Source organism: Carassius auratus, chromosome 34 (assembly GCF_003368295.1).
Source record: "Carassius auratus strain Wakin chromosome 34, ASM336829v1, whole genome shotgun sequence".
Lineage (NCBI taxonomy): Eukaryota > Metazoa > Chordata > Actinopteri > Cypriniformes > Cyprinidae > Carassius > Carassius auratus.
The window spans coordinates 5,523,882-5,551,626 of record NC_039276.1 but is presented as its reverse complement, the minus strand read 5'-3'; the positions used below and the strand labels follow the sequence as shown (position 1 = coordinate 5,551,626).

Here is a 27,745-nt window from a genome sequence, read left to right as displayed (position 1 = left end):
CTTTTATATTGCAATATATTCCAGGTTTTTTCCTTTGACAATAGGATTACTTTCATGCATGGATATAGTTATGAGTTTGTGTAAAGACTGCTTTACGTAATATGGTCATTTTAATCTCCATCTTCCCTATATATATATATATATATATATATATATATATATATATATATATATATATATATATATATATATATATATATATATATATATATATATATATGTATGTGTGTGTGTGTGTGTGTGTGTGTGTGTGTGAGAGAGCTTTAATATCACAAGGCTGATATAAGGGGGTCACACTACTGCCATAGAAAAGATGTCAGTTATTTTTTTTCTCCATATATTCTGTGACACTCTGTAGACAAGATAAAGGACCTATGGCTACAGTGTTGAAGGGTTGTTTTATTATTATTATTATAATTATTATTATTTTCGCCAGATTCCTTTGACAGCACAAACATCTAAGCTAAGAAAATGTATACATGGGTGGTGAGCATGTAGACCAGCAAATAATATAGCTGTACACGTTTGAGTGATCAGTTTGCACAAGTTAATATATTAGGTCACCAGTCCACTAAATGTGAGAAATGGCTCTAATTTAAGTTTATGATCAACAATAGACCTATTTTCTAGTTTGATAATGTTCTGCCCACATCAAAAGGAATGGAGGGAGGTTAATTGTGGTGTTAATTATGCTATACAATGTATTTATACTGAAAGAATTCCGTTTTTCATGCAGGTTTTAATAAACTCACCTAGTTGAATTACTGAGATTTAAGTACAGTGGAATCAATAATATTAATGCCCGTTGTCTTTTTACATGTGGAATTTTCATCCAAAGGATTCCCTGTCTGCAGTTCAAGGTTGAAGCCTGATAAATTCCATTCTTTTTCCTTGGAATTACTGCTCAACTTAACTTGACTCAGTTGACACATGAAATCAATTATTCTAACTGGGTCAGGCAGTAATGTAGCCCCTACCTCTGTTTCTATCCTCCCTCTTTCTCAGCACTCTAGACTTATAGCTTTTGCTTTAAAATAAAAATAATGGAGTAGGGCAATTGTTTTTGGATTATTAAGGTTCAGACTGATTTGTCTCCTTCTCAGGCTAAATCTTTGAAACTTTTTACAGTCAGAAACGTCTGTTTTGTGCTCCCTAAGGTTGCTCAGTGGGGGATCGTTGTTTGGCTCTGCTGACCTCCGTACCATTTGTAACTAGTTTAATAGATGGAAACATTGTGTCTATTTCTTGGACACTTGTATCCAACAGTTCCCAAAATTCATTATGTGGCTGATTTTGAGGCTCTTATCTGCCAATGGACATTGCCCTTGAATCAGTGGTGAACATGTGGCTTGGAGCAATTTTAGGGTAAAAGGTCCATCATTCACTGAATCCGTTAGTTTCCTTTCAGTGTTTGCAAGAAGTCTTGTCCATTGACAAGGGCTGAAGGACAATTTCCTACTGTCCTAAATGTCACTCACATTTCCCTCCCCTCCATAAGCATAGACATTTTGATGTGTTGACAAATTCAAGTAGCATTAAAAAGGCTCTTGAACGTTCTGTTTGCACAGCCTTCAAACTACTTCATGGGAAGCAAATGAAGACAAAATGCTTGTCATGTCTTGTGGGTCTTTTTGCTGATGGCAGCAGAAAGATCACTCTCTCTGGAACATTACTCAGGACAGCACCTGGGTCATAATGAGGGCCTGTGCCTGATTCATACTCTCAGCATTCACTCCTTTCGGTTTTTGCAACTTCGGTTTTTGCAACTCCTTGACTTTCCTTGACATATTTTATATTTAGGACTCTGGTTGACCTTAACAGTAATCTTCACAAAAAAATGCTGATTCTCTGCTGGTATCTTTTTGAAGTAGAATAACTTAAGGTTAAGTCTCAGGTAACTTATATTGTATTTGATACTGCTGAGGTCCATCTGGTTTCCGGTCTCCAAAATGTTCTGCCCCTTGCCTGGAAATTTTTCTACATTTGAGGTGTATGTGTATGGTTTCACCAGATGTGGGGGGAACGTTGGGTTTCTGTGGGCAGGAGGTCAAATTGGCCTTTTCACATTCCTCTGGTTTCTCACAGCATGTACACAGTGTTTTTTAACTTAATGTTTGGGGTGAATGCTAAATTTAAGACTAGGTTTACTGTAATTGGCTTTACGTCTAGGGAGAATTTTTATACCTAAATGTACAAAGAAATTGAATTGGTGAAAGTCTTGGAAAATGTTCAAAGGATTTAAGTGTGTGGAAAACAAAAAAAAATGTTCCGGCTTCTTTCATTCAAATGCAGTCTACATATGAATGTTGACTAACTTCAAGTGTTTAAACAGAATCATCATCAGCAAATCCCATTTCCTGTTTGCATACAGTGAGTTTTGGAGTAGCCTAATGTGGCATTTGTTACTGACTAAGGCTACAGAGAGTTGAATCACTTGCGGGAAAAACATTTATATGGATTTTTTTTCTTAGAAGAGGTGCCTGCCTTGCTCTCAAGACCATAAAATCATATCTCATGCTTAATTAGCTGATGAAATCTTTTGTGTTCTTTTGGTAATGTACTTTTTGACTGTAGCTTGTGGAAGTCACACAGCATCTTTACCTCCCATGGTTTGTAATCATGCTTTTTTATATCAAACAAATTATTTGTTGACATACAGATGATTATAATCTTGCTTAGATGAGACCCGATTTCTCTGCTTTGTGTTATAAGGTTTAATGCACATAGGGATAAATATATTTAGCTTCACATTGCTTCTAAATATTTAAGTGAAGGATTGATAATTTTGAAATTGGGATATCAATTCGATAGACCAATCTACTTCGATTGTAAACCAAATGAGCCAATGCAAATTGGCATGCAATTATTGCATCCAGCTGCCACTGATCACAGCGTGAGTATAAGAAGGCAGCAGGTGCAATGCATACCAGCTTTTCGCTTCGGAGCCGAGCGTTAGTATCGTTCTGCTCAACTGTGTCTGCGGTGAACTACGAGTTCAGCACGCTCTCGGAAGCTTTGTGTGTTAGCGAGACGGCACTTCAGTGGTGGCCGTTCATGTGTCGAGTGGGTTGCGCACTTCAGGCTGCACTACCCCCTGTGTGCCGCAGCACTAAAATATAAATTCTTAAAGAGCAAATTTTTCTAAATGAGCTTCACGGGTGTGTCTTTGTAAAGAGGACTGATCGTCTTTATAAGGATGCCGTTTCACCCGTGCGTTTCTGGGTGCGGTCGTTACCTGGAAACGGGTGATGGTCCCGATCATTGCCTCCGTGTGTCTGGGCATCGAGCACGCTGAGGTGGCTTTTTGTGAATGAGTCATGTTCATACTGCGGGAAGATGACCATTTCGGAGCTGTGAACCAGGCTCTTCTACCTTCAGGGAGCCTACTACCCCGTTGCTGCTGCCGCGATCTGAGGGCTCGTTCTGGCGGCAGACAGACAAGAACCACTTCCGGCAGTAGCATGTGTTTTTTGAGGATTACAGTGGTGGCAAACCTCGCAGGGAACCAACCCTCTCGGGACCATCACTCCTCTTGGTCGAGGGGAGCAACCCACTAAACGTGCTGGGCCCTCTTCAAAGAGCGTACCAGCAGTATCCAGTGGTCCTCCCCCTGACCAGATGTTGATCTCAGCATCGGAGGGAGAGTAGTCGGATAAAGATTTGGTCGCGCTGACGCTCTCCGGGACGGTGGCAAAGCCTGATTTGGATGCAGTGGTGGCAGCTATGCTTTCCCGTGCTGGTTCTCAGCGCCCCGCATCAGTGTCTTTCAAATGTTTAAAGTGGGACATTTGAAATGTATTGCCAAATATTGGCTCATTTTGGATTTCATGAGAGCTACTAATTCCAAAAAAATTGAGACAGGTAGCAATAAGAGGCCGGAAAAATTTAATGTACATATAAGGAACAGCTGGAGGAGCAATTTGCAAATTATTAGGTCAATTGGCAACGTGACTGGGTAAAAAAAGAGCCTCTCAGAGTGGCAGTGTCTCTCAGAAGTCAAGATGGGCAGAGGATCACCAATTCCCCCAATGCTGCGGTGAAAAATAGTTTCTCAGTGGAAAAATTGAAAAGAGTTTGAAGTTATCATCTACAGTGCATAATATCACCCAAAGATTCAGAGAATCTGGAACAATCTCTGTGCATAAGGGTCAAGGCCGGATTACCATACTAGATGCCCATGATCTTAGGGCCCTTAGACGGCACTGGATCACATACAGGAATGCTACTGTAATGGAAATCACAACATGGGCTCAGGAATACTTCCAGAAAACATTGTCAGTGAACACAATCCACAGTGTCAGGCGAATCAAAATTTGAGGTCCTTTTGGAAAACTGGGACGCCATGTCATCTGGACTAAAGAGTACAAGGACAACCCAAGTTGTTCTCAGCGCTCAGTTCAGGAGCCTGCATCTCTGATGGTACGGGGTTGCACGAGTTCATCTGGCATGGGCAGCTTACACATCTGGAAAGGCACCATCAATGGTGAAAGGTATATCCAAGTTCTAGAAAAACATCCCATCCAGACGTTGGCCCTTTCAGGGAAGACCTTGCATTTTCCAACATGACAATGCCAGACTACATACTGCATCAACAACAACATCATGCCTGCGTAGAAGAAGGATCCGGGTACTGAAATGGCCAGCCTACAATCCAGATCTTTCACCCATAGAAAATATTTGGTGCATCATGAAGAGGAAGATGCGACAAAGAAGACCTAAGACAGTTGAGCAACTAGAAGCCTGTATTAGACAAGAATGGGACAACATTCCTATTCCTAAACTTGAGCAACTTGTCTCCTCAGTCCCCAGATGTTTGCAGACTGCTATAAAAAGAAGAGTGGGTGCCACACAGTTGTAAACATGGCCTTGTCCCAACTTTTTTTAGATGTGCTGATGCCATGAAATTTAATAAACTTATTTTCCCCTTAAAATTATACATTTTCTCAGTTTAAACATTTGATATGTCATCTATGTTGTATTCTGAATAAAATAATAGAAATTTGAAACTTCCACATCATTGCATTCTGTTTTTATTCATGATTTGTAAAGTGTCCCAACTTTTTTGGAATCAGGTTTGTATAAATCAGATCAGAGATCATCAAAAATGATGTTTCATATGTTGAAAGGTGCTTCTCATGTTTGCAGAAGAACTTCAGATGGATCCACTGCAAACTAAATATAATTGGCAATTAGGTCTCCTCTGTGCAGTGTTTGCAGATCCTATATTCCTCTCTCATTAGCCTTAACTGTTTGAAACTGAAATGCAGCATATTCCTGTCTGTGGTCTAGACAGAGTTGTTTGTAAGAGATAGAGAGGGTAACATAGAGAGGCTTTTTCGATGCTCTAGGTTCACTTGATCATGATCCATCGGCTCTGTAGCCGTGGGTACATTGCCTTTGACAGAGATAGCTGGCTGTAATTCAGTTTTTACAGCTATAGAGCAGGAGCCTCTGATTCTCTCGTTGATGGACCACTATATGTGACCTTGAAGGGCAGAGAGAGGTAATCATGGGATATGAGAGGCTACATTTTATGGGCTGTCAGACTGTATGTTGGACAGAGTAAACATTCTCTAATCATCAGTTTCCTTTTTCTGATATATATATATATATATTATATAAACCTTTATGAAATTTAAAGTATATAATATTTTGTATGATAGTTTTTATGTTTTTTTTAATGACGTTTATGTGATTTTAAAATAAAGTAAAAAAAAAGGATTTTGTTAAATATATTTTATATTTCTATTTTAATACATTTAAAAATGTGTTCATTCCCATGGTTGCCCAGCGGAAGTTTTAGCAGCCAGTTTTCTGTGTCACACGATTCTTCAGAAATGATTGATTTGGTGCTCAAGAAATAGTTCTTCCTATTGCCAATGTTGAAAACAGTTTTTTGTAACCTTGTAACTGTCTTTACTGTCAATTCGGGGGGAAATTAATCTATCGTTGATTCTTTTTAAAACTTTTGAACAGTGACACACACACACACATACACACATACACATATTTTCTCAGCTCTCATCTGCAACAATCACTGAGACCGAATCACACATTTCCTGCTCAAGATCCACTGGTGGTTGTAAACACATGTTCTGTCTTGAAGTGCAGCTGAGGCTTTTGCTTAAAATATCATCGCGTGGTTACTCCGGAAAGCCATGCTTTGTTGGTTTAGGTGAAGGACCCTATGGGTTTGGGAAAAAATAGTCCAAATGACCCTTACAGTAATACTTCTGTGTAAACATATGTACTCTAGCTCATCTAGCACAGAGCGTATATCTGAATCATTGTGCATTGTGTTAGTGTATTTCTGAAGCAGAATACAAAATGTTTTCAAGTTCAAAATACAAGTAAAAATTGGGACTGCAGTTTAACAAATGGTTTAACAGGAATTAGGTTCTGCAATAGAAAACAAATAACCTTTAGTGTTTTTTAAAATGTGCAAGGACAAAACACCCCAAAAATAAGGTAAAGAGAAATTTATAACTGGTCATTTATAATTTGCCATTATAAGATGTGACAAAATGCTAACTTTGGACTTTGTGAAAATGGGACTCCTCACCTATGGTTTGGTAAACAGATACTTTTTTAATTATGAAGCACTCAAATGTTTTTGCAGCAAAATGGCTCTGAATTTCTTAAATTATTTATTCATTGTTCCTTTGTCGTTTTAAGTGTTCTTTTTATGTGAAGCAGCATGAGTCATTATAGAAACATATCAAGAGACATCAGTTGACCCTGGCCTTTCAAGCTTTCCTGAATAAATTCTGGGGTCCCACTTTATATTAGGTGGCCTTAACTACTATGTACTTACATAAAAAATAAGTACAATGTACTTATTGTGTTCATATTGTATTGTAAAACACTTTTGCTGCTATTGAGCTGGGATAGGGGTAAGGCCAGGGAGAGGGTTGGAGGTATGGGTAAGTTTAAGGGTGGGTTAAGGTGTAAAGTATGGGTCAACAGTGTAATTATCAATGTAATTACAGAAATTAAATACAGATGTAATTACTAGTTTTTTTTTTAAAATATAAGTACAATGTAAAAACATGTTTATACACAATAAGTACATTGTACTAAATTATTGAATAAAATGTAAGTACATAGTAGTTAAGGCCACTTAATATAAAGTGTGTCCAATTCTGGTGAACTAACTTAAACCCTAAATTATTAAAGAGTGTAGACCATCTTTTCTTTGCTCTATTCACTTATTGTATGAAAACAAGCTCTGGCCTATCTCCTAAAGTCCACAATCCTCTCCACAGTTTTGAGCATGTTCAGCTCCAGGTTTTTGTGACTGCACTAGACAGCAAGCTGCTCAAACTCTTGTCTGTGAGCAGACTCGCCACCATCCTGAATGAGACAAATGACTGTGGTGTCATTTGCAAACTTCAAGAATTATCTCTTCACATCCATGATGAGCTCCATTGCTGATGGTGCGGGTGTTGGATGTGAATTTTCCCAGCCTCACTAGTTGCTGCCTGTCTGTCAGGAAGCTGGTTATCCACTGACATATGGAGCTGGGTACAGAGAGCTAGGTCAGTTTATACAGGAGGCTATCCATGATGATGGTGTTGAATTCAGAACTGAATTCCACAAACAGGATCCTTGCATAAATCCCTGGTTTGTTGGAGGGTGTGGTGCAGTCCCATATTGACTGCATCATCCACAGACCTGTTTGCTCTGTAAGCAAATTTCAGGGGTCCAGCAAGGTTCCAGTAATGTCCTTCAAGTAGGCCAACACCAGCTTCTCAAATGACTTCATGACAGCAAACATTAAAGTAACAGAGCTGTAGTCAAGTGATTTTTGTTTTTTTGGGGTACAGGGATAATGGTTGGAGCATTTGAAGCAGGGAGGGACTTCACACAGCTCCAGTGATCCGTTGAAGATCAGTGTGAAGAAGGATGACAGCAGGACAGCACAGGCTTTAAGGCATGCTGGAGAGAAATTATTCGGGCCTTTGGCTTTATTTATTTTCTGTTTCCTGAAGACTTTGCATACATCATCTTCACAGATCTTAAGTACAGGCTGAGAAGCAGTTGTGGGGAGGGAGGTGGAGTCTTTGTTGTGAGATGATCAGAGCGGATGTGGGGTGTGAGACCAGGCTTTTCAAACCTGCAGTAAAACTCATTCAAAATATTGGTTAAATGTTGACAGCTGATCTATTGAAAAATGCTCTGTTGCTCAACCTTGGTGTTGTTCTATTAATTGATGGTATGGTATGTCTTGAGTTATCCTGTAATTATAGCTCATCAAGGCCGGTTTATCACAATTTATGAAGAAAACCACTTTAACCTCACAAGTGGCTGATTTGAAATGCTTTAGGCAGCAAATAGTGCTCAAATTATTTTGCTTTAAAAAATAAGCAGGCAAGTGGGAACCTAGTGAGCGACTACAACAAAAAACAAATTTAGAGCTTGTCAGTGATGCTCCCTACGTAGGCAGTTCACTAAGAATTTTGGAACGGGGTTGCTTTTTCAATGCCTTTTTTTGTACCATGATCAGATACAGATAGAAATATGTTCTTGGCAAAGGAAGACTGGGGTGAAGCAAAAATAAAAATGTAAAGACTTTTACTTCGGCTAGCTTCTGACCTTAACAAGTGCTCCTCTTTCTCCCAGCAAGATCTCCTCACCCACTTGGTTTCCTTTCATCTTCTGCAAGCCACTGAGTCAATGTATCTACATACATAATCTCTCTCAGTAGGCGCGGTACCATTACAGATTTGCGGAAAAATTTGGTGATATTTCATAAATGTCGATTAAAAAAGTATTACGAAATGACATTGTTTTATGCGATTAAAACGTAACCTTTTGCCTCTCGTGATAGGTCATGGAAACCGGTTTTGGTGGGATTTTGACAGATTTTGGCTATATTTATTCAAACGAGGCGTATGCGTCTATCTTTATAGAAGCAACTATTGGACTAACAGACAGTTCAGTCTGGGATGTGCAAACCCACACTTCTGTGAAATGTTTTTTAATGGTAGCACATTTTAATGGTTGAGTAAGAGTTTGGAATTGTTTCACCGAAATAAACAGTTGACCATTTTGTATTACATTTATGTGAAAACCACAGAATTAGTACTTTTACCTCACAGAATGGACAATTTCAAAGTCTTAAATGCATTACTTTCTCCTCTCTAAATCTGTCCTCTCAAGGAAAAGGGGGGAAGGAGGATGGAAAGAAAACAAATTTTAGCATAAGAAAGGGAAATAAACCTTACAAATAATATTCTCAGACCTGCTGATGCCAAGACTAACACTACCCCACCCCTCTCTATTTCTTATTGGAGATGTGAAGAGAGAATGGCTGTACTTTTCACCATCTATATGGTCTGAACGTTTCCAAGTCTGCTGTCTGTCTAGTGTCTTGGTCATTTGTGACATGTTGAATAAGGCATAAGTCAGATTTCAGTGAGTGTAAAACTGTTAGCCACCAAAGTCTACTGTCTTGCACTCAAGTTGCTCTGTGGCTGAAGTATGTACCAGAATTTTTGTGGTAAATGTTTTTTTTTTTTTTTTCTGTGGTGGAAACTTTTGTTTTCATATGTTCAACAAGTTTTCAGTGAGTAAATGACCTTATGAAAATTACTAACACAGATGCCCTGCAAACACTGATACTTCTTTGTGGGAAAAAGAAAATATATAAATATTATTATTACTATTATTTAAAACGTGTATATTGCAGCCTTGGTCAGTGTTAGCAATGCAAAATAGCCTAAACCCCTTTTATTAAGGTTATTACTTTTTTTTTTTTTTTTTAGTTGCAAAATACTGCCAATTGTGCATTCTAATGTTGAAAAGGAAAAAAAATAAAAATGAAATAATAAATCTAAGTGAAAAGAAAGTGCTAGTAGGCCTATTTTGCTCTGAACAGTGGACAACAGTTTTAGCGATTATTTTACAGAGATATTTTACTGTTAAAACTGTTATTGGGCAATCGGAACCATGTTTTCCAGATATATAAATCTAAAATATTTTCCTTATTATTCCTTTCTCTTGTTCTTTCTTTCAAGAAGTTCTTACACACTCATGAGACACCTAGTTTTGCTTGCAAACCCTCCGCCCCTCTTACTTCACATAACCCCATCTGGCCCACAGCTGAAAACTATTAAGCACTGCTGGAACTTCCTCCTTAGTATCCCAGCTTGTGTTAAAGCAAATAAGTTGCCCGGCTCTACATTTCGCTTTCGTCTAAAGACGCTCTCCACTGTTTTTTTCATTCGGTTCATCTTTTGCAGAAGACACTGGCTGGTGCTTTGGAAATATCTTATTATTGGTAAGAATGTTGGTCTTTTTATGTGGAGAGGTCTGACAGAAAGGAGAGGAGTGTTTGGAGTATGGTTCTGAGCTCAGCAGAGAATAACAACTGTAAGGAATCCAGAGGGTTGAATTAATAAACATTCTTTTAGAATCGTTGCTATTTGAGCTCAGTGAATAGGGTTCTGTTGGAAACAAATGATAGTTTTATTTCACTCAGTGCAGTTGTGGTGTTGAAGCATAGTTTTGTTGTAAATGCTGGCAGTGTTGACTCAGATATTGGTCATACCAGTGGAATGTTCCTCTGCTTTGAACGGCCTTAACCTTTTTTTTTTTTTTTTTTGGACTGTGGATGTTTATATTTTCCCGTTCATCCCAACCTGCTGCATGCTTTTCAGTGTTTGGAAATTCTGGGATTTTGAAATGTCATCATCATAATTATTAAATAAAGTTTTTTTGATAGTTGACTACAATATTAAAAAAAAATGGCATTTCCCAAGTCATAACAGTATTTTAACATGTTTTTTTTTTTTTTTTTTGGTCTTCTCTGATGCCATTTTTAGGATTCCAAGCATGAAGTGCAGAAATCATTTTTGTCATAATAATTTTATTTTTTTTCTCTCCTAAAATGGAATTTGCAGAAGAAACTGTAAATTGTAGAAAGGCCTAAATGTCAGCCTGAACTCAGAAGTTGTGCTATTGATATTGGTGCTACTAAAAAACAATTTTTATATTTCATGAGATATCATGGAAACAGGCGTTTTATATTAATGGATTTGTCTCATTTTAGATATCTCTTATACCCACATTTGTTTCTGCATATAACATTTGGTAACACTTTAGAATAAGGTTCCATTAGTTAATGTTAGTTAATGTATTAATTAACATGAACAAACAATGAATAATACATTTATTACTGTATTTATTCATCTTCGTTAATGTTAGTTAAGGAAAATACAGTTATTCATTGTTAGTTCATGCTAATTCAGAGTGCATTAACTAATGTTAACAAGCACAACTTTTGATTTAAATAATGCATTAGTAAATGCTGAAATTAACATGAACTAAGACTTATAAATGCTTTAGAAGGATTGTTCTTGCTTAGTTCATGTTAACGAAAGTAGTTAACTAACATTAACTAATGGAACCTTATTCTAAAGTGTTACCTAACATTCCAACATATTACATTATTGGAAAATATGATTTGCAAATAAAGTTGTTCGCTGGTCTGTATTTGATAGACTTCATAACATTGTAGTCCAGAAGGCCTTAGACAGCAGTTATTGTTTTAGAATATTAATAGTTTTGTGGGATTTTTAGCTGAAAGACTAACTGCACTTGGATCCCAATAACTGCTATTTGCAACTATATTTGTACTTTAAATACAGCAAAAAGGACCCATGCAATCTCAGTCTCAAATCTGAAGGATGTAGCTTCTCCACCCAGCAGTTATAAATTGCATTGGGTTCTCTCAGGCATCCCTAAGCTGGAGTTCTCTTTGAAGGTGCTAAATATTATCAGCAGAACTTTGCAGCTCAGCATAAAGGAAGGTCTTGGGGTCTCCCCTGTGGGACAGAGTGACCAGCCAGGAAGTGATAAATGGAGAACAAACACTGCTGCTGTCAGTCATTTGGGCGCACAGCACAGCCAGGTGTTTGCCCAGGTGTGACTGGGCATCTGATAATATTACGAAGCATAATAAAAGAGAAAGAATGGGCATCATACCCAGATTTTTTTACACTCACTGTGGAATGTTGTAATGAAATGGCTTGGTCTGTGTTTTGTGGAGCAAATGTGTTAATAGGTTAGGAAACCTTTGCAGTGTTGACTGTAAATATGACTTTCTGAACTGTGACAGAACTCCGAATGATTTATGAATTCTTTCGAAGTTGTTCCAGTTCTTTGTCTCTTCAGGCTGCTGGCAGGGAGACACGATAAACTCGTGACTCCACCTGCTCAGTCAGTGATGCCCGCTGTCCTTGTGCATTTGACTCTCCATGGCTCTTTATGACAGCTCAATTGCCTGTGAATAAAAATAAATAAATAAAAATACAAGTGCCTGTCTTCCTGTTCAGCCTCTTAGTTTTTAAAGTTGGCAGTCTGTCATGTTTGCATTGCTCTCTTGGGAGCCAACAAAACCTTAATGTGCTAATAAATAAAATAATAATATTAAAAAGATGTATTTGTCTGATGCATATTCATATTTTCTGAATAAAACTTTAAGGGATTTTCACAGGTCTCTTGCGACAATTCAGATGTGTTATGGCCCATGTGTCATAGACGAACCTATTCTCTTAAGACAAAAACCCGATATTGTGGATTTATGCCTCATTGGCTCAGTTAGTGCCTTGCATATTGTCATCATCATGTAAATGGTACAAAGTGGAGTGTTTGGGGTTTAAAGAAAACATAAATACAATTTTTTATCATGAAACCTTAAATGACATTCTTCTGTGCCAAGATGTCTTCCCAAAATACTATAATTTACTGCTTCATTCCAGTGAAGCACCACACCCTTCACATGAAAACACACTGTAAAAATCATAGGCATCTCTCCTTACATTGCATATTTTGCAAGATGTTGTGTGAAAGGACTTGTTTAAAACACTAGTGGTTATATCGTAATAGCATTTCATACTAAATGGTCTGAATGGAACTTAGCATTTCCTCTCAAGACATCACATAATCAGTTTAAAAAAAAAAATTCTATCATGACCATGATGTTTTAGAGGAGAAAAAAAAAGTGCACACTACCTTGAACATTTAATAATTGTGCTTGCATGAAAGCTGCTTATTTATTCATAGCACAAAAATAAAATGATTTAAGTTATGTACAACATTAAAACTGCAGTGTTCTCATTGTCTCATTGCATTTTACCATGAACATGATTAGCTCTATGTAACAAATTAAGGAAGTCAAAGATAAACAAACCCAGGAAAGTTGTCCTGTATTATGTTCGAGGTAGTGGGAGTAATGAGTAATGAATCTGAAGTCACTGTGAGGTTAAAGGCACATTTGTCTGAAGATTTTCTTTGAAAAGCTTTTGTCTCTCTGGATCAGGAAATCAGTAATGCGCACATGGACCCCTTGAGGAGGTCTTGCAATCTCTTCTTTCAGCATCCATCCATCCAACAATAACAGTGTAATATGTCTGCCCATTGGGCTTAACATTAGATTAGTTTGTTTCAAAGCCTGTATAAGTCATTGGCTAAGCTTATCTCCTGATGTTTGACAATGCCTGAGAGGGAGATGCTTAGGAACTAGCATGCAGTGAAAAGAAATTCTACAGGACATCGTTTTTTTTCCTGTAGTGCCAATGAAATGAGCACAATTTTCTGTCTGTTCACATTGTTTTTCCCATTGAAACAGGATGTTTTGAGTGGTACATACAGTACAGCTCTCCCCTGTCTTTTTTTCAATAGCCAGTATGGCTTCAGTCTCACATGTGGCTTTGGGGAAAGAGAGATTTTCATTTTAGAAAATATTTCACTTGAAGATAATTTATATACATGTTAAAAGTTTTTTTTTTTTTTTTGTGGTGATGTTCAGGAGTACATGGTATAAATGGTCACAAAGACATGGGCAAAAAGCCACACAAGTCCAATTTGATTTTCATTCAATTGTAAACAATTTCAGTCATTTTAAGCTTATTATTAAAACAATATAGATAGATAGACAGATAGATAGACAGATAGATAGATAGATAGATAGATAGATAGATAGATAGATAGATAGATAGATAGATAGATAGATAGATAGATAGATCGAAGATGCCTGAAGAAACCTACCTGCAAAGCTATAGACAGTGCTGTGAAATGTTTTAGGCACTTGTGTAAAAATGCTGTAATGTAAGGATGCTTTCAAAAATAATGTAATAAATAGATTTTTCACAGTTCTTCTGGATTTAGTCTGTGTCAGTTTTTTTTTTTTTTTTTTTTTTTTTTGTGATTCTTCATGTCATTTCAGATACACTGGTTTATGGTGAGATCAGATTTCTGTGTGGAGCACTGGCTGCTGTCAGATTCCTTGTGCATACACAAATCTCACTGGATTATTTCAATCGAAAAAGGAATGTTTGGAAATGAAACTGATATTTCCAACTGACACACTACAGCAAAAGATAGAAATAACTGACTTAAACCTTTTTTTGTTATTATTATTCTAGTGGCCTATGGCATTTGCATATATATATATATATATATATATATATATATATATATATATATATATATATATATATATATATATATATATATATATATATATATATATGTATTACAGCACCTTTCATTTGACTGTCAGTCTTAACTTTTTGAAATATTCAAACCATGAAGGGCGTATTTATTTACCCATACCATTTATAGTTTTGACTAAGAACTCTCCTACCTGTTGTAAATCTTTAGATTTATCACCCCAATTTTTTTAAAGTGATATTTGCTTTTTATTTCATATGAACCCAATAACTTTTATCTGAGTAACATTTTTGTGCAATAACACACCATAGGAGACTTAACCTTAGAGGCAGAGTCACAGGATTTTGTTTTTGTAACATGTAGTCCTATTTCTCAGACTCCGTTGATTAAATTTCCATTTACGTTCTCACCCAGCAGGTAGAGGTGGCACATTCCAGGAAATCGCAGCTGAGACGGAGCGTTTTCAAGCATGAACCGGGCATTTAACAGAAAAAAAGGTTTGTGGGTTGTACCAGTTTTTGTTTTGCTTTCCTCTCTTTCCTCTGTATGTCTGTCCAGCTCAGAACCTATAGGGCCGTCAAACAATTTTTCAAATGTAATCAATTTGATGGCATTGTTTAATTAATAGAAATTCTTATTTCCATATATATTTGCATATATGTTAAAATTGACAGTCCTAACAGAAACCCTTATAAAACTCTCTTGTTCAGACTCTCCCTTTACGTACTCCTATCTGTCAGCGTATCTCTGTCTATCTTTACCTCTCTTTGTTCCTCACTAGTCTCTCCTCGCTTTCTGTCATTTCTCAGTGGCTTGGAGCAGACAACCTGTCTGCCTCCAGAGGTCTGTTTTTTTTTTTCTCTATGTATTTACAACCACCTGTCTTACCCTTCTTCCCAAAATGAATTAATGGATATTTGATGTGATAAACCCTACCGGCCAGTCTTAGATCCCAGATGGCAGGGAATGCACTAGTAATATTTCTGTGTTAGGAGTTCCTGCTGGCCTGTCTGCCTTGCTTTGAAGATATAGATTATAATCGCAAGTAGTGTCCAGTGCTGAATCCCTCAGGATGGCAAATGATGTAATGATATGTCCAGCTATATTCTCAGGCGAATGTATTACATCTGGGTTTTTAAGTATTGTAAGTTTGCAGAATACTATTTTCAAGTACCAATACAATCTGCTGCCACTGAAAACTGTATTATTATAAGAACATTTGTGGGTAGCTTATCTAATGTTTTCATAAACTGTTATCTCCAATGTTTAAAACATGAAATCCCACTTTCGCTAAACAACAAGGTCGTTGGTGGCTCAACGTGGTATTTGTATAATGCATCTCTAGTGTACTACATTGCATATTCGTTTAGAATTTGCTAATTTACCCAGAAAAAATTGTAATATGATTTCATAAAGAGGTTAAGCATTACAAAGTACTTATTTTGGCACTGAAAAAAGCAAAGCTCTTGCAGCCACGAAACATTTCCTTCCACTGCCTTGCACGGACGTTCCTGCTGTCACAGTTGCTTCTTTTCTGGCGCAGAGGACAGTGCTGTTGGACCGTGGAGGACACCAATAGCCCATCTATCTGAAGGACAGCATTAACTTCTCCACCTAACACAAAAAGGTGTCTCCAAGCCACTTATGAACAATAGCAATGTTTACCAGAGAGAAACAGTAATCACTTTATGGCCATGTATCATTAGCAGCAGTATTTGGTGTGAGTGGTGATGTGAGGTTACAGAAGATTCACATAGAGGTTTCTGTCTAATGTAGTCTGACTAATGCCATTGCAATTAGATGTGTGATTTGTCATTGGTCAGTAAGGTAGTGTAAATATAGGTTTTTCAAGATGTTATAAGCCTTATCTGTATAGTTTTGGATGGATGGATGGATGGATGAAAAAAATCTGTTGTATGAACTGTAAATTTGTTAAATAATATAATATATGTTGGCTTTGTCAAGCTGTCAAAATAATGTTTTGAATATTTGATTTTTTTCAGTGTAAACTGCTGATATATAGAAGAATGAAATATAAATTACTGTTACATACTCAACTTGTATAGACTGTTAGTTTCTGAATTAAATGGTTCGTAATCCACAAAGCCGAAGGCACAAATGGTGTTTGTGTGATGACAAAGAAATAATTGGAACCAGATACTTTCCAGACTTATGCATCCAATTACCAGACACAGAACATGAAATAGCAACAGTGTCTGTTATTTAGAGCGTAATAAAATCAAGTTTGAAACCAAACATGATCAGCTTGAATAGCCTCAACAACACAAAAGATTTCTCAGTCGTGAAACTTTGAGTAATGATTTGGCATAATCTCTGATGTGATTTGTGTATTTGTTTTTCTTTGGTCTTTTTTTATTTATTTTTTTACACTTTTAAGCTCAGAAATGATTCCGTTTGGTGACAATCTAGTATTCCCAGTATCCTGTAAATAACCTTAGCTACGTTATACACAGTTCTACTTCCTAATTACTTACATTACAGTAGTTGTTGTGTCTCTTTTCTTATGTTTTATCTTAAATGCTTTAAGAAATTTCTGAATATGTCATCATGGCATTGCTAATACCTTCAGGCTTTTTTAGTGCGTAGAGGGAGATGACAGAAATACCCTGCATAAAACAGTCTTTCTTTAATGAAAAACTGTCCATGTGCTTAGAACTTGTGGCCCAGACCATGTATAAAACAATGCATATTCAACACTTCATCTATTTAAACTCATTAATTCATTCACTTTTATTTATAGAGCACTTTACAACTTCACCTGCAGACCAAAACACTGTACAATCAAGAAACACTTCATTAAAACACACAACTTAAACAACACCCATCCTATTAAACAAAGACTAGCCCAGGCTCTCAAAGGCTAAAGATAAGAAGTAGTTTTTGACTTTAACTTTAAAAGCATTTAAAGGTGAGACCTCTCCAAGTTCCTGAGGAGCTTAGACTATTCCAGAGCTTCGGCCCCGCATCAGCAAAGGCCTGATCCCCTTTAACTTAGTACTTTAAATAAGTACGAGGGACAGGAAGCAATAACTTATTATGAGATCTTAGAGACCTAGGTACTTGACAAACGGCAATGAGCTCAGACACGTAAGCAGGGCACATCCCATGCACTGCTTTAAAAACATACAAAATAGTTTTATATTTTCTCCTGTAGTTCCCTGGTAGTCACTAGAGAGAAGCTAAAATAGGAGTGATATGATAACTTTTCTTAGCACCCACTAGCAGCCTAGCTGCTGCATTCTGAACTAGTTGTGAGCATGAAACAGTGGTTTAAAAATTTAAATGCAATACAAAGGCTTAGTGCCCAGGGCATTTCTTTACTATTTGTTGGAGTGGCATATAGAAGCATTACTATTGTGATCGATGATTGCTGTCTTATTTCTGTTATAATGTCTTCTTATTGCCATTCAGGGCTCCATGAATCAAAGCAGTGAGCTGTAAAATTAGATACAGAGACTGCCAAGGCTTTTACGATCCTCTGAAGCCCTTGCAGAGAAAACCAGCTAAGAATATTTCAAGATATTCTGATTCGACAGAGTTGATTTTCAGTTATTGATCGCTAGATATTAGTTTGGGAAACATAATCACTATTTGGCTGCTCTTCCTTTTCATTAAATTCAATGCAAAACACTCCCTCAGCCTACTAATAGTCAGACAAACAGATAGTCAGGATGATCAGATATGCTGAGAAAAGTTTTGATGGCACCACAGACTCAACCACTTTTGACACAAGCACATTTCATTGCTTTATGCTACGACCTTTTGACAGATTTTTCTCTTTGTCGTCTATTGTCCATTTTTATTGGTTTCTCTTCTGAAAGTATTATAAGCAATGCATTTCTCCAAACACTTTGTCATCAGCTTCGGCATCATGGTAATCTCTATAAAGCACCTACCATTCCTACACACAGATGTACACAAAATACATTTTCATGTGTGCGCTCTACATTTGACCGATGAATCACTCCCACTTTATGTGGAATCTCAGGGGGCAAACACTGTATCCTGACAGTTTGTGGAAGAAGAAAAACTAGCAGATTTTCAATAGGCAATAAGTTCACAAGGATAAGTATAAGATTAGAATATACAACTGAGATTGAATCTTATTATATTATATAATATTATATTTAAATATAATGAACAATCACATATCTGTAACTCACCCGTTTCAACCCTAATTGATCTGAATGCCTCAAAATGTGTTGCTAACATTTAAAATGACTGTTTAGAGTAATCCATTTTTCAGACCAAGGGAAAGAGTGTGAAGATTTACAATGTTGGAAATGTGCATTACCAAACACCTGATAAGTGCTATATACTGTAGGGAATGGGAAGTGATTTTGGACATGGGATGGTGTGGCTAACTGTTAATGAACTCAGGGTGTTGATGCTGAGCAAATCGGCATGTGCGCTAAACTCCTGTGGCTTGTTTGTCACAGTTAGGCCTTGCAGTTTCCTCTAAGCTGTCACACAAGCACAGGCACAGTGGTGTCTCCTGTCCATCACATCTGACCCCGTCTGCACTCCTTTCAAATCCTTCTTCAACACAGGCATTTGGCTGTTCATCTTTGACAATCTTTGAAAATTACTTGATTTAACAGTTATGTAAGTACTGTAAAGGAACAAAATAATTATTTGTAATCCTATGGTTTGTTGTTCAAACACATTTACTGTTAAGAGGTCTGAACAGCAGTTGATTTAATGAATAATCATCTATTATAATTGGTTTGTTGTTTATACACATTTACATTAGAGTTTTTGCTGCTAAGAGGTTTGAACAGCAGCTGGTTTAAAGGACTACTTATTTATATACTGTTTGTCTAAATCATTAAGGATATCATTAAGTTATTGCGTACTTCATAAAGAACCTTATTACATTAATAGTGTTCTGTCTCCTTCTAGATAAATCATGGATGCACACTCCAGAAGCACTGGCCAAGCATTTTATACCATACAATGCCAAGGTATGTATTATGAACCTCTTTTCCGTAAAATTCATAATTTTTCTGGTCTTTTGTAGATATTCTGTAGGAACAGCATTTATCTGAAATAGAAATATTTTGTAACATTATTGCTGTTCTTACAGTTACTTATTTCATTTGAATATATATATATATATATATATATACAGGTGCTTTTCAGTAATTCAACTCAAATTGTGAAACTCATGTACTGAAGTAGTTTAAGTCTATGGTTCTTTTAATTGTGATGATTTTGGTCAAAAAAACACATATTCACTATATAAAAAATTCTGAATACTTCATATAACCAAAAAAAATAAAATAAAAACATTTTTAGTGAATTGTTGACATTCTGGAAAGTATGTTAATTTACTGTACATGTACTCAATACTTGTTAGGGGCTCCTTTTGCTTTAATTACTGCCTCAATTCAACGTGGCATGGAGGTGATCAGTTTGTGGCACTGCTGAGGTGGTATGATATTTTTGGTCTCTTGTTTCTAATTTTCCTCTTGACAATACCTCATAGATTCTCTGTGGGGTTCAGGTCTGGTTAGTTTGCTGGCCAGTCAAGCACACCAACACCATGGTCATTTAAACACCATGGTGCTTTTGGCAGTGTGGGTAGGTTTCAAATTCTGCTGGAAAATGAAATCAGAATCTTCAAAAAGCTAGTCAGCAAAAAGAAACATGAAGTGCTCCAAAATTTCTTGGTAAACGGGTGCAGTGACTTTGGTTTTCAAAAAACACAATAGACCAAAAACAGCAGGTGACATTGCACCCCAAATCATCACAGACTGTGGAAACTTACCACTGGACTTCAAGCAACTTGGGCTATGAGCTTCTCCACCCTTCCTCCAGACTCTAGGACTTTGGTTTCCAAATGAAATGCAAAACTTGCTCTCATCTGAAAAAAGGACTTTGGACCAATGGCAACAGTCCAGTTCTTCTTCTCCTTAGCCCAGGTAAGACACCTCTGACATTGTCTGTGGTACAGGAGTGGCTTAAAAAGAGGAAACCGACAACTGTAGTCAAATTCCTTGACACTTCTGTGTGTGGTGGCTCTTGATGCCTTGACCCCAGCCTCAATCCAGTCCTTGAGAAGTTCACTAAAATTCTTGAATCGATTTTGCTTGACAGTCCTCATAAAGCTCCGGTTCTCTCAGTTGGTTGTGCATCTTTTTCTTTGACACTTTTTCCTTCCACTCAACTCTCTGTTAACATGCTTGGATACAGCACTTTTTTTGACTTACACTCCTTGTGAAGGGTGTCAATGATTGTCAGAGACCATTCTGAAGGTCAAAACACCTTTGCAGGTGTTTTGAGTTGATTAGCTGATTGGCATGTCATCATATTCTAATTTGTTGAGATCATGAATTGGTGGGGTTTTGTTTAATGTCAGCCAAAATCATCACAATTAAAAGAACCAAAGGCTTAGACTACTTCAGTCTGTGAGCATTTAATTTATTTATACTACGGGGATGTTTTATGCTTGAATCTGATTGGCTGACTAACATTCTGAGGTGTGCAATTATTTTCTGGGAAACGCATAGTGAACGTAGTTCCAGGTAGCTCTCTTGACAGCATTACAGTTACATATCACTTCGCATAGTAAAGCTTTGCACAAAAGGTGTTGTCGGTGCTGCCCTGACGATTTTATCAGTTAGCCTATATAGTGTAGCAACTTAAAGGCCACACATGAAATTTCTCACTAGCGAGACGACATTGCTGTTTAGAGTCGCAAAGAGGTAAATGAGCCTAATTCAAGCGCTCTCTCTCTCTCTCTCTCTCTCTATCTCTTTGTGTGTCTTTGTCTCTCTCGCTCTCTTATTCTAATAACTTAATTAATAACTGCATTAGAGTGCTATCAGTGGCTCAAGCCTCCATTACCAGCCTTTAAATGACGTTTTATAACTAGCAAAAGAGGGTTTGGATGAGATGCGGACGAAAAAGTTCTAATAGCGATTTAAGTACAAAAACCAGACGAATCCCTTTATATATACTATCTGATTGATGTATCAGATCTAATTTATTGAGAAGCACCTGTATATATATATTGGAAATAACAAGAAAAAGTATTACAGAAAAAAAAAAAACAAGAATGGTATAAAGAAAGAAAATTGAGTCCGAAAATTGGGTCTTTAATGCTGGTCTGCAACAACTGTACTTCTTAAAAGAAAACACACAACAACAAATATCCAGAAGTCTTAACAGAGACATCTTAAAATGATGGATCAATGCAAATGCTATATCAAATTTCTATGTCTTTTTTTTTTCTTTTGCACAGTCTTTTAACAAAACAATGAATTTGTTTGTGTCTCTTTTGCTATTCATCAAACATCTTGTGGGCAAGAACATCTCATAAACACTGTCAGTGCTGTTTCATGCTCCATTTCACCAAAGACTCGTCTTCTGTTCAGGGCTGAGAAGCTGTCTACTCCTGAGCAGTGCTTCTTAGCTGTCTTACTGGGTTCTTCACAAAAACAAAAATCGTTTTGGATTCTCAGAGCTGCTGAAGTTTCAGCTGTGTTGTCTGCCTTTGGAAATGAGAATAGACAAAGAAAGAGTTAAAGAGGGTGGGGGGAATGATATTCTGCCAGTGTAGCAGGTGATGGATGGGTGAAGACTGGATGTCTTTTGCAAAAAAAAAAAAAAGCCTTCAAATAGACTGGCAGGGAAAAGTCATCAGGAACAAGAGATTCACCACCCAGTGTAATGTAGTGTATCTGTCACTCCTGCCTCTTTTTCTGTCCTACCGTGCTCACTTGCCCTTGAGTGTGGATGGCATCCATCATGACAATCTGCTGCAGACACTTTTATGGAGTCTTATTTGTTTAACTCCAGTCTGGAAGATAATGCAGTTCTTATGGCCCAGAAGAGTTTCTCTTATGTAAAAAATAAATAAAAGAATAAAAGAATAACAATAATTGATGTAAGCTTTCTGTATAATGATTAAGTCTAATCATAAATCCATTCCTTTCAATGCATTATTGGAAAAATGCAGACCAGCAGCAATGACTGAGTTCCAAAAATGATTATTTTGAAAGGTAGAGGGACCTTTTATAGATTATTTTTATAGCCTTATCTGAGAGTAACATTAAAATAAAAATGTTTATGTGAAACATAAATTATGTGAAAATGGTTCAGGCAAGAAAATTGACAAGTATAGTTTGGGAGCCTTTGTGGTTACTGTCAGATTATTGTTCATTTATTCATTTCAATAAAGTAGCCATTAGACCAGAGAAATAATGGCAAGGTGCTTTAAGAACTGTTGTTGAATCAGCCTGCACAGTGTCTAGACAGATGCTTGACCACAAGGACTGGGCAAAGGTTAATAGCTCCATCTGTTGGATGCTAAATGTAGCGTTGTTCATGTTCCTGTTGATTTTCTTTTTATAGAAAAAAACAAAAACAAAAACAAAAAATGGTATACTCTAAATTTGTGCCAGATTAAATGTGGAGAATGTTCTTAGCAATCATCAAAGCCTTTTAATTAAATTAACATTATAACTGAGTGCACAGTATTTCCATAAAAATGATAAAATGAACTGTAATTTTTTTTTAAAAAGCAGGGTGATATGAGCCTGTGGGGAAGTTGAATCACCCTCCTTTGTTTCTAGACAACCTTAAACAAAATTGGTGCTATGAAAAACACATACTTGAAGATTTAGGCATTTTGCACCCTTTGGGGCCATGTAATAACTGGTGACTACATTTAGGTTCAGAAAACATTTATTTATTTATTTATTTTGCTGTTCAGAGTTCAGATTTTTGTTATGTTAGCCCTAAACTATTTTATTATCCAAACCTACATGTCCTTATTAGGGTCGTGGGGCATAGCATAAAACGAGGTGAAAAAGTTTCACTTCAGCATAATCAGTGGCACAGTTTAACACCATTTGGCTCAACTTACCCTCTCCCCAGGCTTAGCTAGTTGAGCCAAGAGACCACTTCTTTGGAGATCCTATTTTGAAAGCAGTTTATTTTAGACACAGAATGATTATTCCCAAGAATCCACAACATCCTGAAATGTATGTACATATTTAAGTTGGACCCATTGCTATCATGTGCTCACTTTAAACACAGCATAAGTAAAAACTGGCTCAACTCACCCTGCTCTCCACTATTTATTTATTTATTTTGTAGATTGATTACTGAAGTCACTATGAATGTTTTATGCAAAAAGAGCAAGTTCTTTAAAATTCTCTATTTGTATTTCACAATAAAAGAGTGTTTGTACAATAAACGGAAGCATAGATGTGGCTTGCTTTTTGGTCAATGTCTTCAAATGCTTTAGATTAGATAAAAAATAAAATAAAATAAAAAAACAGTTCCACATCATATGATTTTTATGATTTTCCCACAGTTTCTGGGGCATACAGAAGTTGATCAACCCAAAGGTACAGAGGTGGTGAAAGATGCCGTCAGAAAGCTCAAGGTAAGTCACTGTAGTTTTACATTGGCTGCAAATAAAAGGCGGTATTGCTTCCAACTGCAAACGGGAAGTGTTATTTCTCTTGAGAAGATGTAATATCAGAACCCTCCAGCTGTTTCACCTGTTTAATGATGCATAGACAATTTTATTCCATCAACCCTCCACTCTCAGTCTTACATTATCACTTAGAAGGGGTTTTGATGAAATATGAAATGCTATATCAATTGAAGAAGTTCATATATAAATAATACTAATAAATTATTATTATATGAATGTGTTACATGAATTCTCTTTAATGAACTCAAGATAAAACAACACATTATATTGGTAAATTAACCAATGACTTTTTAAAAACTGATCTTAAATGTATCTGATTGTTTCTCTCTTTCTCTCTCTAAAGTTTCAGAGACATATTAAGAAGTCAGAGGGACAGAAGATCCCAAAAGTGGAATTACAGATCTCCATCTACGGAGTAAAAATATTAGATCCTAAATCAAAAGTATGTGAATATAGCCTAACAAACAGATTTATGAAACCAATTATGTCTCACATGAACCATGTTGTTTAAGTAGAAGCCAAAAAAGACTATAGGATATTTCGTTGTTTAGTCTAAAAATATTTTTAAGTGGGTCTAAGTACTTTTTGGTGCCACTGTATGCCCATCTCCTATATTTTGTCTATAATGTCTCTTATCTTGTTCTCTTCTTCACAGGAAGTACAGCACAACTGTCAGTTGCACCGGATATCCTTCTGTGCAGATGATAAGACAGACAAAAGGATATTCACATTCATTTGTAAAGATTCAGAGTCCAACAAACATCTCTGCTATGTGTTTGACAGTGAAAAATGTGTAAGACAACTGATGATGTCATATGCATTTTTTTAAAGAAATGATTTGTCACTCTTACGTACATATTATTTTAGAAATGTTGAATTTAATTTAAAAGGATACTTAATTGTGATTGGAAAATGATCTGTCATGTATCTGTCGAGTCCAGGCAGAAGAGATAACTTTGACCATCGGCCAAGCGTTTGACTTGGCATACAAGAAGTTTCTGGAGTCCGGGGGAAAAGACGTAGAGACTAGGAAACAGATAGGTGGCCTACAGAAAAGAGTGAGTATGATATACAACTGCAGTTAGAGAACTCAAATAAATCGTTTATGACAAATGAATGTCTGTTTTTATAGATTCAAGATCTTGAAGCTGAAAATTCCGAGTTGAAGAAGCAGTTGCAAGTCTTAGAGGAACAGCTGATGATTGCTCAAGTTCCTCCTGTAAGCACTGGATGGACTTCCTCTCAGTAGAGTGCACATAATTGCCGTTCACCATTCTGTTGAAAAGCTGCATGCAAAACAGAAATGCCTTAAAAGACCTCTTCTAAACTCATGAGCTTTTCCTTTTTTTAAGAAGAGAAAAAAAAACATGCAATAATACTAGAACACTAGTGCTGACTAGTTCTGATCTTTCCACAGCTTCTTCACATTAACTCTTCTAATGAGGCCTATATGCTTCAGAGACCCTCATCTCTCTTCTGGTGTCACAACGTGACTTCATTCTCTTGCCTCGAAATTTCTTCTGTTACACTAACGCCAATGAGCTCACCCGACTCTAACCTTTCTGCTGGTCTTCTGACTCCTCCACCTGCTAAACCAGCTTTGTCGAAGCCTCCGAGTGGAGCCAGTGTTCCTCACCCTCCTGTTAAGCACTTTTCTGTTTACTCTTTCTCTCTTTGTGGTATTGGTTGTTGGTTTCACAAGTTTTGCCCTCAGATTTTAAAGGCTAGTTCACACGGCCCCAACAAACGCATAAACTAGATTCCAGTGGTTGCTGGGTTTTGTTGGAGCGGTGTGTTTACCCTGTTGGTGTTTGTTTGGGGCAGTGTGAACCAGCATTATGAATTTGTTTTAAACCCCATTTTACTACTGTAATTTGGAATATTTCCAAATTAAATTGTGATGTTTAGCAAGGGGGGAGGGTAGGGCTTTTTATCATTTGGAAGTTAATTGGATCAAGATAAGATTGAGAAAGTGGGATTCATCGAATCAGCGAATTAGTAACTTTAGTTCAGAAGTTGAGCAAATTATTTTATTTCAATTTTTTTTTTTTTTTTTTTAGGGTGGTATATAATAATTTTTTATTTTATTTGTAAATGTTCTTATTAAAAATATATATTTTTATGGCTCTGATTAAGAAATACATATGTAATTATTGATTTATATATAATGGAATAATGCATACAACAACACACAAAACAGCAAGAATGTGAATGGGTCAAGATTTAATCGTTAATTTCATTTCATTCACTCACTCATGTACAAAAACATTTGGAATGTAAATTGGGTCAATTTTATTTTATTATATTTTATTTGCTTTAATTAAAACATATTTTTGACTTACTAATTAAGAAATACAAATGTAATTATTAATTTATTCATTGAAAAATGCACACAATGAAACATACACAGAGACACTTTGAATGTTAATAGTGTCAATATTCATTCATCATTCATTCAAAGCACACAATTTTCACAAAAGCATTTGTGAATTTAGGCTATTTTGATTTCGTGTTGACTTCAACATTATAAATAAATAGTATGTTGTATAATGTTGTATAATGCAATATACTCTAGTATGCACTTTATTCTTAAGTTTTAATGTATGATAATGGTTTTCAAGTGAGTGATTCTTCAGATTGCTAATGTACTTCATGCATAATTCACATTTGCAGGGAAGCAGCATGTCCTCGAAGACGCCCACTGACATATTTGACATGGTTCCATTTTCTCCAATGACCCCATTGGTTCCATTACCAGCAAGTAATGGCTCGGCCCCTCAGCCCCCGGCAAAGCCTACAGAGATTAGTAAGTTGCCTTCCCCCCTCCTTTTCCTTACCAAAGCTCATTCGGCTATAAGATCAGGTTGCATAAGGTTATATATTATTGATGTTAGCTTCAGTGGCCTGTAAAATGAAGGGAAAAAATACTGCCTTTTTGTTCTTTAGGCAAAGACCTGTTTGGTGCAGAGCCATTTGACCCTTTCACCTGTGGAGCAGCTGACTTTCCTCCTGACATCCAGTCCAAGCTGGATGAAATGCAGGTGACTGCATGTTTGTGAATTATTAGCAAATGGACTGGTGTAAATGAGCAGCTAATGGAGCAGATGGTAGGAACCGCTGCAGCTGTGAAGACTCTCTCTGTGCAGAAGGGAATTATGTGATGATTATATTTGGTTTTATGTTCATTTTGAATTTGGCTTGAGAGTGCTATACTGTTTGTAGATGGAAAGCTTTCAAGAGAACTGCTAAGTTTGCTTTTTATGTATGCTTTGAATCTGAATAGAATATACTAACATGCAGTACATTTTGCAAACAGAGAAGTGTTATATCATTTGCCAGTTTGCTTAACTAACAACCTAAAATTTCTGTCTTTTTGCTCTCTTTCTGCTTGCAGCGGCAAAGATGGTTTGTATTTTAAGGAAATTCTATTTATTTATTTATTTATTTATTTATGTATTAGATGACATATAGATTGGGTCTAATTTGGCATGCTTAACTGTTTTATAGGGATAGTTTATCCAAAAATGAAAATTCTGTCTCTCGTTTATACTTCTCTTATGGATACATTGAAAATAAATGGTGACTGATTTCCACAGATTGTGTGCATAGATTTGTGCACAATATACTTCTAAAGCCATGCAGAAGTTTCATTTGAGGTACAAACCAATTTTTTGAATCAGTTATTGACAATATGTAAACAAGCACATATTTAATTCACCTAAATAAGATTTGGAAGCTATGGAAGATGATTTCCATTGAATCATGGGTTCCATTTCAATCTGTTGGAATATTATGCACAAATCTTATATAATGCTA

The 27,745-nt window shown here is 36.5% G+C and overlaps 1 protein-coding gene across 8 annotated transcripts in view; it reads left to right on the top strand.

Moving 5' to 3' along the window:
- LOC113053701 (PTB domain-containing engulfment adapter protein 1) overlaps nucleotides 1-27,745 on the top strand; it is a 47,801-nt gene that overhangs the window by 18,897 nt on the left and 1,159 nt on the right. For 3 of the 8 annotated variants that reach the window (XM_026218962.1, XM_026218964.1, XM_026218965.1), the window contains exons 2-11: nucleotides 14,872-14,954; nucleotides 19,381-19,442; nucleotides 23,804-23,875; nucleotides 24,273-24,371; nucleotides 24,585-24,722; nucleotides 24,871-24,987; nucleotides 25,062-25,148; nucleotides 25,347-25,571; nucleotides 26,603-26,735; nucleotides 26,876-26,970. In XM_026218962.1, the coding sequence (XP_026074747.1) occupies nucleotides 14,927-14,954; nucleotides 19,381-19,442; nucleotides 23,804-23,875; nucleotides 24,273-24,371; nucleotides 24,585-24,722; nucleotides 24,871-24,987; nucleotides 25,062-25,148; nucleotides 25,347-25,571; nucleotides 26,603-26,735; nucleotides 26,876-26,970 (1,056 nt within the window). In that variant the 5' untranslated portion in view covers nucleotides 14,872-14,926. Of the gene's footprint in view, nucleotides 1-9,857; nucleotides 10,283-14,871; nucleotides 14,955-16,452; nucleotides 19,084-19,380; nucleotides 19,443-23,803; nucleotides 23,876-24,272; nucleotides 24,372-24,584; nucleotides 24,723-24,870; nucleotides 24,988-25,061; nucleotides 25,149-25,346; nucleotides 25,572-26,602; nucleotides 26,736-26,875; nucleotides 26,971-27,323; nucleotides 27,335-27,745 lie in introns of those variants that run through there. The other 5 variants (XM_026218966.1, XM_026218963.1, XM_026218970.1 and 2 more) reach the window with 5 other exon arrangements.